At 37.2% G+C, this 15,566-nt stretch overlaps 3 protein-coding genes across 3 annotated transcripts; 1 reads left to right on the forward strand and 2 right to left on the reverse strand.

The window, feature by feature from the left end:
* Nucleotides 1-5,591: 5,591 nt before the first annotated feature.
* On the reverse strand, nucleotides 5,592-8,720 carry LOC125193688 (pectinesterase). Its single transcript, XM_048091535.1, has 3 exons — nucleotides 8,048-8,720; nucleotides 7,042-7,366; nucleotides 5,592-6,347 (listed from the first exon to the last, which is right to left on the reverse strand). The coding sequence occupies exons 1-3, from the start codon at nucleotides 8,651-8,653 to the stop codon at nucleotides 5,671-5,673; spliced, it is 1,608 nt and encodes a 535-aa protein (XP_047947492.1). The 5' UTR covers nucleotides 8,654-8,720; the 3' UTR covers nucleotides 5,592-5,670.
* A 1,832-nt stretch (nucleotides 8,721-10,552) lies between these two features.
* On the forward strand, nucleotides 10,553-12,267 carry LOC125195978 (putative B3 domain-containing protein At5g66980). Its single transcript, XM_048094293.1, has 4 exons — nucleotides 10,553-10,813; nucleotides 11,109-11,503; nucleotides 11,588-11,678; nucleotides 11,850-12,267. Exons 1-4 carry the CDS (start codon nucleotides 10,691-10,693, stop codon nucleotides 12,105-12,107), a joined length of 867 nt encoding a protein of 288 aa, XP_047950250.1. The 5' UTR covers nucleotides 10,553-10,690; the 3' UTR covers nucleotides 12,108-12,267.
* Nucleotides 12,268-12,361: 94 nt separating this feature from the next.
* Nucleotides 12,362-15,501, reverse strand: LOC125195977 (SUN domain-containing protein 1-like). Its single transcript, XM_048094291.1, has 2 exons — nucleotides 14,319-15,501; nucleotides 12,362-12,805 (listed from the first exon to the last, which is right to left on the reverse strand). The coding sequence occupies exons 1-2, from the start codon at nucleotides 15,339-15,341 to the stop codon at nucleotides 12,512-12,514; spliced, it is 1,317 nt and encodes a 438-aa protein (XP_047950248.1). The 5' UTR covers nucleotides 15,342-15,501; the 3' UTR covers nucleotides 12,362-12,511.
* Between the last annotated feature and the right edge of the window lie 65 nt (nucleotides 15,502-15,566).

Here is a 15,566-nt window from a genome sequence, read left to right on the forward strand (position 1 = left end):
AAAATTGTAAAACAGCCATGAATTAAAACGGCAGGAGCGAGATTTAAGCAATCCTTCCATATGCTCACTCTCTCTCACTCCAAACGTCTCTTCCCATCAGCCCACGATTCTCAAATCGTCTCCCCCATTTCAAACTACTCAAATTGAAGAGACACCACCACTCCCGCCGATTTTTCGCCGTGAAAGCACCGCCGGTCGACGATTCATAGTTCTAATGTGATTCCTTCGCCGCGCGATGATAGATTTACAGTCGACAACAAGGCGGGTTTCAAAAGTTCCGATTTTTGGTAAGAGACACTTCTAATCGTCAATTTTCGTCATTAAAACAATGACGATTTTTTCACACATTTGGTCGACACATTTAATGATTCAATTTTTCGTAATACCCACTGTTAATCGCCTATTTTTTCGTAATACTCACTGTAAATCGTAAAATCGTGTTCATTTTTTATAGGGTTCTGTCCATTATTGAAGTTTGTAGTGAATGACTGGTTTCCAATTGTGTATTGGGCGATTTGGTAGATGAAATCGTATCTGGGTTGATTTTTGGTTTGTCTTGCATTTGCCTTTATATTCATTCGTGCATTATTTGATGCAATGTGTACATTATTGTAGGTAGTGGTGTGCATGAATACAAGACGAAAACTAATTTTTTAGGTACAAAACACATCAAGCTTTCCTCTTGCCTTTACTAAATTCTTTCTCCTTCGCCATCTCTTTAAGCATTGGACAGTTTCTAGAGTCGTGATGTCCCAACTCATCGCACGCCTTACAACGTCTAAGAGGCCTACTAGCCTCCTTTACAGCCTTTTCTCTCTTTGAAATCAGTTGGCTCGCGGAGCTGCTAGCATGACCCTTGGTCTTTACAACATCCGGAGGATGGACCTCTACTACTTCAGGCCTTGGCATTCCATAAAACTCTTCAATCATGCGCCCCTTTTCAAAGGCCGACGTTGGAAGAGTTCCAGCTTGAAGAAAATTAACAAGTTCTTCCAAGCCACCTACGAATGCATGAAGCACGTCAATGCCCGTCTCAAACCGTCGAATAAAACCGTAGAAAAGTGATATGCCTTGATTTGAAACAGTATAACGAACACTATACATAAATAAAAGCATATTAGAATTTATTTTCATTATATGATATCAACCATACATTACATATAAGAAAGAATGCATTATACACTGTTATTCGTACATTATATAAATCCAAAATTACAACACAGCAGAGGCGAGAAAAAAAAATAAACACTAAACCCTAATACATGAGACTTGTCGCCTAAGCAAAATACTAAACCACATCCACCAATTACTGCTAAAGCCTACTGGACTAACTTCTTCCATTGTTGAACAACACGAATTCGATAATATGGCACGATACGGGGTTGCTCCAATCCAAAAAAGACTACTATTAGTACATCATAACACAGCAGCCGAGAAAACAAAATAAACTCTAAACCCTAAACCACATCCACCAATTACCGGTAAAGCCTACTGGATAGTTTCAAGTTACATAAACCTTCTTCCATTGTTAACGTCAATTATGGAACTAGTACCAATTAACAGATACAGAAAATCAAAAAGGGTTGCGTTAATATGTGTGATATGGAAATTAATGAAACGTTGATACAATAATCAAATACTTTTCGACAAATTTACCTTCTTCCATAGTTGAATCATAAGCTTCGTCCATTGTTGAAGAACCACCTTCTTCCATTGTAGTAAAGATAATCTTCCCGGAACTCTCCAAAAAATAATTCTACAAGTTTCGCACGATCGCACTATTTGTTAAGACCAGAATTTTCGAGAATGAAGAACGATGAAAGATTAATCGCTGCAAGATGAAAGAGAATGGAGAACGGAGAACGATGAAAGAGAAGAGACAATTATGTACTATGAATGAAAAAAACCGCTGCAAGATATTGTGAGGGAGAGAATCATGGACTTACCATAACCGACGTCAATGCATATCCCCTAAACGCCCTTCTATAATTTTTTAATGAATAAAAATGATTAAATCAGGAACTAATTTCAGCCTTTAGATCTTAATAATGGATGGGGGAGATTAAAAAGGAAAAAACACAAAAGATGGGAAAAGATGGGAAAAGATGAGAACTAATTTCAGCCTTAAAAAGGAAAAGATGGGAAAAGATGGGCGAGATTAAAAAGGAAAAAGCACAAAAGATCTTAATAAAGATGGGAACTAATTTCAGCCTTTAGATCATAATAATGCGTTAGGCTCCTTTGCACCCTAAGTGTCCTATTTCCTTCTTAATCTCAGCCCTTGGATCCTTGAATTGGATGGTTGTGATCAATGCATTATTAGTCTATAATGTTGCATTATTAGCCGTTGTACATTATTAGAATGAAAATGTGCATTATTAGTCTATAATGTTGCATTATTAGCCGCTGTGCATTATTAGAATGAAAATGTGCATTATTAAATGACACGTGGCATTAATCTAACCGTCAGATGACAAAATCGTGGGGCTAGGATTAAGAAGGAAAAATGACAATAGATATGAAAAGGATTTGAATACATCCACACATATATATATAGGGGTGCACTAGGGTGCCACCATAGATAGGATAACACCATACCACCAATATAGTCCGTTAGATCTCGTTTATGGACGCCTAGGATTAAGTTTAGTGAAAAAACACGGGTTTGCAGTGTACAAGTATTAGATATTGCAGTCTACTGTATTAGATATTGCAGTCGTGGTAAACTGCAATATTGTTGTGGTAAGACTGCAATATTTAATGAACAACACTGCAATCTGGTAACGTAAAATTAGAAATTTCCTATTTTACCCCTCCGTGTTTTTACACGTGGCAGCATGACAAACACACGATTTTCAGATCCAATGGCCTAAAATGGTGGTATGGTGTTACAACAAAGAGGGTTGTCATCTTAATCTAACCGTCAGATGACAAAATCGTGGGGCTAGGATTAAGAAGGAAAAAGGACAAAAGATATGAAAAGGATTTGAATACATCCCTATATATATATATATATATATATATATAGGGATGTACTAAGATGACAACTCTCTTTATTGTAACACCATACCACCATTTTAGGCCATTGGATCTGAAAATCGTGTGCTTATCATGTTGCCACGTGTAAAAACACGGAGGGGTAAAATAGGAAATTTCTAATTTTACGTTACCAGATTGCAGTGTTGTTCATTGAATATTGCAGTCTTACCACAACAATATTGCAGTTTACCACGACTGCAATATCTAATACAGTAGACTGCAAACCCATGTTTTTTCACGAAACTTAATCCTAGGCGTCCATAGATGAGATCTAACGGACTATATTGGTGGTATGATGTTATTTTAATTATGGTGGCACCCTAATGCACCCCTATATATATATATATATATGATATATGAATACTAATTACGTTTATAGTTTAGATTTTACGAATATCATAATACTATTTGTTTATTTGCTTTCCAAAGTTTAATTTCTTTAAATTCTTAATTTTTGGAATGTTGTGTCAAAGCTCGATAAATAATATAATTTCATGTTCTTAACACATCTATTTAATATTTTAAAAATATATGGTTAATATTTTTTATTTTTTTTATAAAATACTATTAAAATTCTTAGTTTATTCACTATAGCCAGCAACAAAACTAAATTTTTTTATATGATATATTAATTCTATTTTATGGTTTTGATTTTGAGAATTTATAATTTTGATTTTAATTATTTACTTTGTAAACTTTAAAATTATTTAAGAGCACTCCCAATGGTCCGGCTAAAAACTCCCTTATTTCTCCCTAACTCCTGCCACATCAGCGCCACATCAGCACCAAAATTTATCCCCAGTTTTTAGCCAACTTTTAGCCAACTGCTCCAATGGTTTCTCCCTTATTTCTCCCTTATTTCTCCCTAACTCAACATTTCATTTTTACATCATCATTTTTAATATTGTTTAATTTTCCCTACAAATGTGTTTAATAAATAGATTTATAATGAACAATTCATCGTTGTATTAATCATTGGAAAATATAATACAACGAGAAAAAAAAAACTACAAATAAAAACCATAAAAAACAAAGATTTAAAAAAAACTACAAATAAAAATCATAAAAAATAAAGATTTTAAAAACAAAGATTTAAAAAAAACTACAAATAAAAACCATAAAAACAAAGATTTAAAAACAAAGATTTAAAAAAAAAAAAAAAAATTATCGCCGATTTATCGCCGAATCGCGCCCACAGTGGGCGGCGATGATTCGGCGATAATAAGGGAGTTGGCGATAATAAGGGAGTTTTATCGCCGAATTATCGCCGAAATCCTCCCAATGGCCGGCGATAAGTCGGCGATATCCGGCGAAAAATCGCCGGATTTTCGCCGTCGCCATTGGGAGTGCTCTAAATTCATAATTTTCGGAACGTTATAGTCAAATCTTGATAAAAAAAACTTGCAATACAAAATTGAAGAATATATTCTTTAAGAAATGTACTGATAAAAATATAAAGAAAAAAATGAAAGAGAAAAAAAAGGAAAATAAAACCATTACTTCACATTTTTATAAATACTTTAATGATATTAATTTGTGACTAGAAGATGTTGGAGACAAATAATCCATATTTCATGGGGTTATTCTTCACATTAAATCCTCTAAACTAGAACTATCCATAGTTTCATGCTACCAAAATATCATAAGGGTATATTAGTCCATATTTAAATTAAGCATAAGGCAAAGTAACATAGGGCATTATGTTATAGAGATATTTTGTCTCTAAATCACTACCCATCTAAATTGTGATACGTCACATTTCATTTTTTATTTTTTCGGCAAGGTGTCTTCAATTTTATGAATTATTCACACTTTTTTATGGATACTAAAATTTAAATAAATATATGTATAATTTGATGTGTCTTTCTTAATTCCCACAGAGACCGAATATTAAATTGTGATCGTAAGTGACATATAAATATTTTTATTTTTTGCTAAGGTGTCTTTAATTTCACCTAAGCCTACGGCCACCATTTCCTAATTAAAACATCCAAGTTAGTGTATCGTAATGCTGATTACGATACACTAAATGCTGATTATATTGTCAAGTTAGTGTATCGTAATGTTTGCGAGGAAAATAGCCATAGTAGTGTAAATAACTACTGGGATACAGTCATACAGATACTTGTTTCTTTAAAATAATGTATACGTATATTTCATGTGAAAATCAACTTTCACAAATCGGTTACAAGTTAGTACAAAGAAATTTGCACATTTCGTAATTAAAATCTACCCATCTAAGTAACTACTTTTGACATCTTATTTAATACGTAAACCTACTTAACTTTGACACGATTACAAAGCATAATATGATTAATATGATATCCTTAATTTTTAAAAAAGACATGTGTCCATATTTAGTCGAAAATAGCCGGTCACGTTACCCTCCAACTATCGAAAAAATCAATTGTATCCAAATAAAAAAAATTGCATTTACCAACATACCTGTTGCTTGTCTATGTTTATGTAGCCAACGTAAATTCATATGGGCAATTTCATCATACGTTGATTTCCAAATACTAAGAAAATTACATAAATACCATATGACACGAGTCTCTATGTTTATGTAACCATCCTAATAAATAATTTAGTATTCATATATCTAAAAATGCAACATAATTATAAGAGATATCAATGCAGCAATCCTGCATTGAAAGGAATGTTAGTAGAAGGCAACCAAGTATCCCCCATTGTAAAATTAAAGACTGTAAAATTAAGAGCTTGTGTAGCATTCATAATAGTATAGCCAGGCCAATTGACTCTCATGCTTGTTCCGGACCCCGGTCCATAATTCTGATACTCGCCGTAATACAACGTGTCCAATCCGGTGGTGTCGTTCCACTCCAACCACCCCACCGGATTGATCATCTCCCCGATGTATGACTCCATGTACACCGTGCGGGAGTACTGCTTCCACGGCCGCCCTAGGAAGCTCGCGTCCGCCTCTGCCTCCCCCACCACCGTGCAGTTATGGATGGATATGCCCGTGTTTTGGTTCGGGTCGCTCCTCCCTTGGGCCGTGAAGGCCACCTTCTGGTTGGGGAGTGGGGTCCGCCCGTAGAGTCTGCAGCTTTGGAAGATAGCGGCCGCATTGCCGAATATGAAGTCAACTGTACCGGATATGTCGCACTCCCTGTAGAACTGGCGCAGGGAGTGGGCGTAGAGGGTGTCCTGGTAACCCGCCATGCTGCATCGGTAAAACGTTGAGATGTCTGCACTGTTCCGCACCGCCACCGCTTGGTGCTTCTCCGGCCCCGCCGTGTTCTCGAACGAGATCCCCATCGCCACGAACCGCTCGCCGTACACAACTGTCATGCCAGTAATAAGGTCGATTCATGAAAAAGTAGTCTTATTTTTCATCTTGTGACAAAATTTATATACATTTCCTGTCCATGAAAAATAGTCTTATTTTTTCAGTGCGTCCACCAAAAATAATCTATATCTATTTATGGTAAGTTTCTTTAATAAGGTAAGTCTCATTTTCCATTATTACTAACACTTCCTTTATCATACTAAAGATTGACTCATTTTCCTTTTTGGTTTGCCCATATTAGTACCTATTTTTTACTTTATTCTCTCTACTTAGACCATCTCCAACCATTTACACCAAACTCAAACTAATTTTTTAGTATATGTCATACCAAAAAGTAGTTTTACTCCAACCATTTACACCAAATTCAAAATTTACACCATTTTTGGGTTTTTGTCTTACAAAATTTTTGCAGTAACAACATATTTGGTGTTATTTCAAAAAAACACCAAAAATGAGTTTGAGTTTGGTGTATGATTGGAGAAGATTTCTACACCAAAACTCATTTATGTAGTACGGTTGGAGATGGTCTTAAAACACAAAATTAACTTGCACAAAATCTTGTGCCTTCCAAAGAAGGGGCATCTTCCTTGAGACGGAAGAAGTACTTAACAATTTTTGTCTCTAACTGAAACTCATGTCATTCACTGCTAAGACCATTTTTTAATGAACGGATGAAGTATATTACTCACTGAAAGTGGCGGAGTTGAAGGTTGTCCAGCCGTCAACGACGCTCCGGTTTCCAGTGATGACGGTGGTGTTGATGCCGTCTCCGATGAGCATGATGTTCTTCTTGTGTCTCGGGACGACGACATATTCCTGGTAGTAGCCTTGCTTGGCGTAGATGACGAAGTAGCCATCTTCAACAACGGAGTTGTTGGGAGCGGAGGCTACGGCGTCGCCTATGGAGGTGAAGTTGGCGCCGCCGTAGGGGCTGACGGTGACGGTGGCATTTGCTTGAATTCCTTGCTCCCATAATTCATCTAGAATTCGTCCTTTGTTAGGCATATGTATCATCTGTTTCCACAAATCGACCAAAACAATCACTAGATTTCCTCGACAATGCATGTGCTCTCATTTACCTTTTCAGTATCTCTAACCTACCATTCTTTAATTACAGATGAATTTCATTCATAATTTGCGTAGATTACAAGTGGAGAGGGATGAAAACAGACAGAAATCATAAAAATTTCAATTTATATTAATCGTTCAAAACATCAGACATAAGCCAATATAAATTCAAAAAAAATTTACAAAATAATTTCATTTGTTGAAAGAAAAAAAAAATTCATAGTCCATGTATTTAAATTTGTAAAAAAAAAAAATCTTTCTCCTAATGCGGGACGGAAGTAGTAAAATTTAAAGAAAAAATTCATGTCTGCATACTAATAAAATGTCATACTATTAATTTGATATATTTTGTTACATACAGGATAAAAATATAATAATGCCATACTTCACATTAGCTTTAATTTAATCGTAATTTTTTAGAAAAACTTGATATACAGTATCAAGTATTTATATTAAAAATTATCGATTATTGAACTCACTAACACTAAAGTAGTTTAATCATTAATGACTTCGATTCTATTTCCATTATTCAGTAATTAATATTTCCATAAAACCATACAGTTAAACTAATCAGCCTACTTATTTATGTTCTTTGCGAAACAAAACATTTAAATCTGAATTAATTACCTCGAAAAACTCGGAACGCGCCCAATCCAATTCCACCGCCCCCCTCCGCCCCGACACCGCCCCGCTCCGCCGCCCTCGCCCCAGCGCATGCGTGACGAGCCCCAGCGACACGCTGTACACCGCCCCCACATCTGCCAGCAGCGCGCCTCCGATCGCGCTCCCCGCCTCCGCTAATCCGTCGTAGCACGTCTCCTGATTCGTAACAACGGCGCTGAGCAGGCTCTGCACCCGCGACACCACCGCGTCGCTCAGATTCGCGGCGGCCGATCCGGCCAGCTCGCCGCTGATGAGCTCCAGGTACTCCGCGCTCAGCTCCTGCAGCTGCCTGCAGTCGCTGAGCGCCGCGATCTCCGGATCGCTCAGGAGCAGCTTTCCGGCGGCGAAATCGGCGATCGAATTGGATAATTTGCGAGAGTGATTGAGGCATTGGTTTATCGAGAATTTGGCGTAGGTTTGGGGATTGGGCGACGGCGAGAGGCGGAATGCGGAGAGGACGGAGAGGCAGAGGTTGCGGTGAGGGGTGGAATTGCAGGCGGCGGAAGGTGGCTCTGCGGCGGAGAGAGAGAGGGTGATGAGGAGACAGATGAATAGGGGCTTTTTCGACATTTTGGTTTGTGTTGTGAGAATTTGAGAAGAGAGTTGTTTGATATATATGCATTATGCTGGCTTTTGAAAAAAAGATGATAAGCTCCGTCTCTCATGTTCACTTTTTACAGTTTTTCTTTGACATCCCATGCACATTGTACTAGGAACTTTGAGACTATATTTTCTCATTTGATTTGAAAATACAACTTTGTAAATTCATGATGTTACTATATGTATTGGTTCGAGACTTTAAGGGTATCACCGCCTCATGCTCAAACACTTTGTGCAATGCAAAGATCAGCAAAACACGCTATTGCCAGACCACTTTTATGAAATACTTTGCATTTTGTAGATAAGATTTATGAAATAACGTGAAGTATAACGAACAAATTAAATATTTTGTGAGTAACTCTTATCATCAATTGATTTTGAGTTTTACCCTAGTGTATTGCAAGTGTGAAATGTGAGAGGACTAAATTAGGTGATAAAAAAAAATGTATGATGCAAAATATGCCACAATAATGATCGAACTAATAAAGAAAACAAAGGAACCGTAACTTCATGAATTTGAAATGTCTTAATAATGATAAAACCCGAATGTCAAACAATGAAAGAATAAGTGATATGGAAATCCTTGACAAAAGGAAATAAAATTAAATTACAAAATTATATAAAAGCCCAAAAATCCATTATACACAATGCCAAAGGCAATGAATTTGACCCATTAGCCCGTTTTGGGCATCTGATATTGGGATTGCATCACGTTGCCTAATTTTTTTCTGAGATAATTCTCTCAAAGTTGGGATTTGGTGCACTTTTAAAAGTCATTGATATCAAGCACAGTTCTTTCGTACTCACTTTTCGAAGGTGAGGCACCAAATATTTGTTTCGAGTCCCATCAAAATATGATTACCTTTTCATTTATTTTTGCTTCGAGGGTTATTGATGATCGATAATAATAAAATGCAAATTCTATATACAAATTCCAAACTCTTTAATACAGTGTCAACACAATATTAATATGATATCAACACAGTGTAAAATTTCAAGATTTTGATATTTTCTATTGATGTTATTTTGTCATTTGTTGATATTTTCTAACGCTCTAGATTATAGTTTGGAGTTTGTACAAAATATAAAGTTTGCATTTGATTACAATCCCTACTAATGATAGTACTCCCTCCGTCTACGAATAGGAGTCCCGTTTTTCCATTTTGGTCCGTCCACGAATAGGAGTCCCAGTTCATAATTACTATAAATGGTAAAGAGACCCCACATTCCACCAACTCATTTCACTAACATATCATTTAAAACTAATATATACAAGTAGGGACTCTTATTCCACTAACTTTCTTTCACCCACTTTTCTTAACATTTTTTAAAACTCGTGCCGGATAAAAATGAGACTCCTATTTGTGGACGGATGGAGTATATCTCAGTCTTACTACAAAATAGAGCAAGATTCGTTGTATTGTCTCAATAAATTTACTTAAAACCCTTTGAGAATAAATAAAAGGGTAGGTTATTAAAAAAATCATAAATATTGGTTTTATCCTCGAAATTGTAAAATTAATCAAGAAAAACATGAAGTTTTGCTTCTTTCACAATTACTAGATTGAAAAATATGGTCATCTAGGTGTGATATATTGAAGATGTTAAACCAAATGACATTATTTTCATTAAAGATAGATGATGTGATTTAAATAATCAGAGGTGTTCCCAAATATGATTTCTGGACCATCATGTATCAAATACTAGTTCAACCATACAAAATAAATCATGATAAGTAATCGCGAACAACTCCAAACTACTTAATTTTTTGAATATTTTTCAAATTTGCAGAGTACTATATCAGAAGTCAGAACTAAACCAAATTGTTATTCCAGTAATTTGGCCAAAATAAAAATACTATATAGACTCCTACATTGAAATGGGAAGAGGCGTGAACTATTCAATCAAGACTGACTTTTCCTTTCCTGTCATATTCATTGTCAATTGTTCATCATCATAATTCATACACAGTGACACTCTAGCCAGGTGTGGGTGGATTTGAAAAGAATGGCCCGGAGAAGAAAGGGAAGAGGAAGAGGAAGAGGAAGAGGGAGAGCAAGGAGTTTTGCTAGTGTGGAAGGTGCAAATTTCTTCAAAGTGTATCTTCCTAACCTCAGCTCTCACCAACTGGTACTACTCTCTCCTCTTCTTCCTTTGTTTTTTAACTCCCCATGTTTTTCTTTATGACTAAGGTCAATGATGTAGCCTCACCAAAATAATTCATCTGTTTACAATCTCCCAATTCTATACTCAACTTTTCATTTGATTACAAATCTTGAATTTAGTTTTTAATATCTTTGCATGTTCATATCTCCTTGCTTATGAGGAAGCCCCTTTCTGTCTAGTTATTATGATTGTGAGTAAATTGAGCTTAATTGTGGATTTTGTAAATTCAAATGTTGCATTCATCTCTGTTCTTGGACAGCTGATACCACCAGATTTCACCAAGGGTTTTAGAAAGACACTGAATGAAAAGGTGATACTCAAAAACAAAGATGGTAAAACATGGTCTGTGGAAGTGAAAGAAACTCCTGATGGGATCTTCTTCAAGGATGGATGGCAGATGTTCGTTGAGTATCACGGGCTGAAGGTCGGGGAGTTCTTGGTGTTCTGTTATCGCGGGTCTTATTCGTTCCTTGTAAAGATTTTTGGTGTAAACGGTTGCAAGAAGGACACTTTGGGTCCCCATAACTTTGTCAAATCTGAAGAAGAAACTGATGAGGAGGCAAAACCAGACCGGGCTTCTAGAAAGCGTGATTCCCCACAGGGAAAGGATCATTTGTCGAATGTTGGTAGAAGAACAAGTAAAGTTTCAAGGAGGTTAGGTGTTTTGTAGTGATAAGTGATATCTCTCCATGGGATTGTAGAGTAGTAGACTGTTTTTCATCTTTTGAGATATTGCAGGTTTGGAGAAGTAAACAAAGTAGAAGAACAATCTGAAGTCGTTCCAAAACGCCCATCTTTTGTTTCGCCTCCTAGTCGTTCCAAAATGCTGGTGAGTGTTTATTCTCATCTAGAGTTTGGGGAATACCAAGAAACATTTCATTACTTTTTTTATTATGATCAGAATTAGCTAGAAGATTAGGTTAGTTGAGATGTACCAACTCTTCATTATGTTTCCTTCTATTCCTACTTCAGCTTATGTGATGTTTTTGGTGGGTTGCAGAGAATCCCAGATGAAGTGACGAATAACGAGAGTGTCCATTTGGGGGCGGAAATGTATCTGCGTGGTGCAAAAGGGAAGGAATGGCCGGTAAAAATCTATACAATGCACAATGGTCCATCGTTTCTTGGCAAGGGGCTGTATGGGTTTCAGACGGACAACAACATTGGCCCTAAAGATTGCTGCAAATTCACATTTGGGACTCAAACAGCAATTGATGTCAAGATCTTACGCAACTCAAAGAAATCAGCTCGTTCTTAGCTTTGTTTTGGAGATTGTTCATCTATCTTTTGTGCCTTGTGCAGAGACATTAACTGTTTTCTTAGTGTTGGACCTTAACTGATTTCAGTGTAATATAAATTAATCAGACTCTGTAACTCTATAATTATGACATTTAGTTCGAGTAAGCTAGTGGTATGTATATTACATACTAGTACTATACTACAATATGAAAAAATACGATAACTAAAACCAGTGAAGTTGCACCAACCACTACAGGGGAAACACAGTAGAAATACAGATTCATAGGCACAATAAATTATCACCAAAGAAATTTATACAAAGTTTAGACATTGATAGAAAGTAAGATAATCCTGCACAAACATTAACGGATACATATAGCAAGCCAAAGAAAGAGTCAGAACTAGTGCTTTGCACTTGATGCATCAAGATTGTGTTTCCAGTGCTGGAACATGGCTGGGTTCACGGCCATGTACCCTCAGCCGGTAGATGCACGTATGAGAAGCACTCCCGTGGTTGGAAGTGAAATCAAGCCTGATAATGTCGACAAGATTAGAGGCCGATGACTCCACCTTGTAAGTTTGAGCGTTGCTCTTCTGAAGGTCATAAGTGAATTCAGTCAAGAGGAACATCTTCTCAGTAACAATTTCTGGATCAGTTTGCAGCCATCCCGACACTCTACAGTGCTTGGGCGCACTGGACCTATCGTACGCCACACTCTGTTCATAGCAGACAAGATCAAAATGTAAGTGGACATACTTTCTTCATCTCAGATTTTCCACAATGAGAAAATGAATTAACTTTGCAACCTAGAGGAAACAGATATGATAGTTGGTACTCTTCTGAAGCAACTTATTTTGCAGAAACTACACAACATTACATCACAAAACTACTACATGTAGATTTTGTCCCCTGGGACATTTTTTCAAGGAAGAACGAACATGCTATGAGCCATATAACATTAGACATTGACTCTTCCGCTTAACAAGATTAGTTTCAGCATTACTCATAACAAAAGGCAAAAAAGCTTCAGTAAGTCTTCCTCCCCACCAACATGATGTATATCCAGTATCCACACAATAGTAAATATTTCCGTGGTTAAGAGGCTACACCAGTCAAAGCTATTGCTAGAGTAACAGTGAAATGATGTGAATCTGAACATATAGCATATGATAAGGCACTGTTTCAGTGTTTCAAAAAAACCAAATAAAAGCCTATCAAGCACTTATTGGTTATTGTGATTCCCTAAAATACTAGATAACCGCAAGGTTTCAAACATGAGTTATGCATAAATGAACACATTCCAAAGTTGATTTAAGCCAGAGAGAGGGCAGGTGTTTTGGAATTCTTAGAGGATCTTGTATGCCTTAATTCCATTATTTAATGCCGTCAAATTAAGCTAAGATCTCTTTCATCTCATAAATGAATGGGATGGGGTCATGAGGAGTTCTTGGAATGGTATCTTATAGTACCTCTGTTTCTGAATACCTACAGTCATGGCAAAAATTAAGCCAATAACTCTTCATCCTAGAGTACTATGAAAGGCACAAAACTACTAAGTTATAGCATATATAGCCAATCGCAATTGCTACCTCAGATGATATGTCCTAGAATAGTGTTACATTATTAACATAAAAATTGGTACATATATGCTTATGCAAGCCAAGTAGACTATCAGAGGAAGCTCTTCATTTTAAGGTTAATTAAGCATGGGTCTTGAGATAACTACTCATTGATTCTCATATTCTGTCTAAAACATATACTAACACGGAAATTTTTTTTATAATGCCTTCAGGTTACAGTCAAGTCAACCATATAACATATACTTAAGCTGTCAGTAAAGCTAGAATTCTCACTCATCTCCACACTCAATTATTTTCCGGAAAATCATATCAACTCTTGATTATACTATTAATTAATCATGTTAACAGTGAGGCAATATTATCTTTATCAGAGGTCTTCAAAAAGTTTTACACCTGTTCTTCAACACTAATTATTGTCATCAACCACGCTAATGATAAAGGCAGGATATGGTCATACAGATCTAACGCATAACGTATTAAAGCGCCTAAACTGATGCAAATTCAAATTTGACACCTTTTCTTCAACACTAACTATTGTAATCAATCACGCTAATGATAAAGGCAGGATATGGTCATACAGATCTAACACATAACGTACTAAAGCGCCTAAACTGATGCAAATTCAAATATGAGAGGAGACAGTTAGTACCTTAGCAACATGTTCGAGAGTCACGGCTTCTGGTACAATGGCAGTCCTAAGCCTGATCTCAACAAACCCACTCCCCCCCTTAAGAGCAAAGCATTGACCCGGCTCTCCAAAGCTTGGCTTAATCATCCTCTCAGCTTCAGCGCTGACCCTACTCCGCAGCAACAACCAATTTGCACTGCCACCAGCTTTCCCACCATATGGCTCCGAATGCTTCACTACCCTCGCACCACCAGACACCAGTGCATAGTCCACCATTCCCAGACCATCAGCGGCATGCTTCTCAATTTCATTCAACACAACCTCCCTTGCATATTTTATTATATCATCAACATTAACTTCAGTCTTACCACCTTTCCTAGTCCTTTTGAATTCCTCAAAAAACTCACTGAAATCTTCCTTTGATAGCAAGCTCTTACTTTCAAACCCATCCATAAACTTCTCAAAAGCATCAGACCTAACATCCAACGCCTTCAACTTCAAATCAACTTCCGCCTCCTTCCTTTCAAATTTTTCGTCAAACTCCTTCCTCACCGAACTAATACCATCCTCGACTTTGTGGTCTAGCGCATTCATCTGAACTTGCATCGCCTTCATCGTCTTTTTAACAAATTTCTCCACCTCTGACAACTTCCCTTCGAAATCCCCAGACATTATCGATGAATCTCCAACATCACCACCGGAATTCATCACTGTCCACCGAACCATCTGCACGAAACCAAGCAAAACCACCACCAACGCCAGATTCTTAGTGAGAATGCTGACCACAGTCAGCCAGCGTGGCTTCGTCGCCTTTTTGGCCGCGCCGGACTTTTTTGCCTGGATTTGGGCGGATGAAGTCTTCCTCGCATCCCTCAGAATCGCTGCGGCAGTGTCTCCGGCGTTGGTGGGTCGAGCGTCAGAATCGGCGATTACTGCGGCGGCTGCGGCGAAATCGGAACCGCCGGTCGGAAGATTTTTTTCAACCGCTCGGCGGCGAGTGACGGGCCCTTGATGAGCGCTGACTGAAACGGTAGAGGCGGACATTTGTGCGATCTAGAATCCGATTGGAAGTGAATCGGACTTCCGAGTTCAATTTATGAAGATTGATCGATGAATTTTGAGCAGTGCGTAGAACCCTAGAGAGAAAAAAGAGGGAAAACGAAATTGAAAACACACTGCGTTTATGTGAGAGAGAGAGAGAGATTGAGGAGTCATTGAATGTTTTAATATAAAAACTGAGATAGCGGTTTCAAAATTTGAATTATTCCT

Source organism: Salvia hispanica, chromosome 6, assembly GCF_023119035.1.
Source record: "Salvia hispanica cultivar TCC Black 2014 chromosome 6, UniMelb_Shisp_WGS_1.0, whole genome shotgun sequence".
Taxonomy (NCBI): Eukaryota; Viridiplantae; Streptophyta; class Magnoliopsida; order Lamiales; family Lamiaceae; genus Salvia; species Salvia hispanica.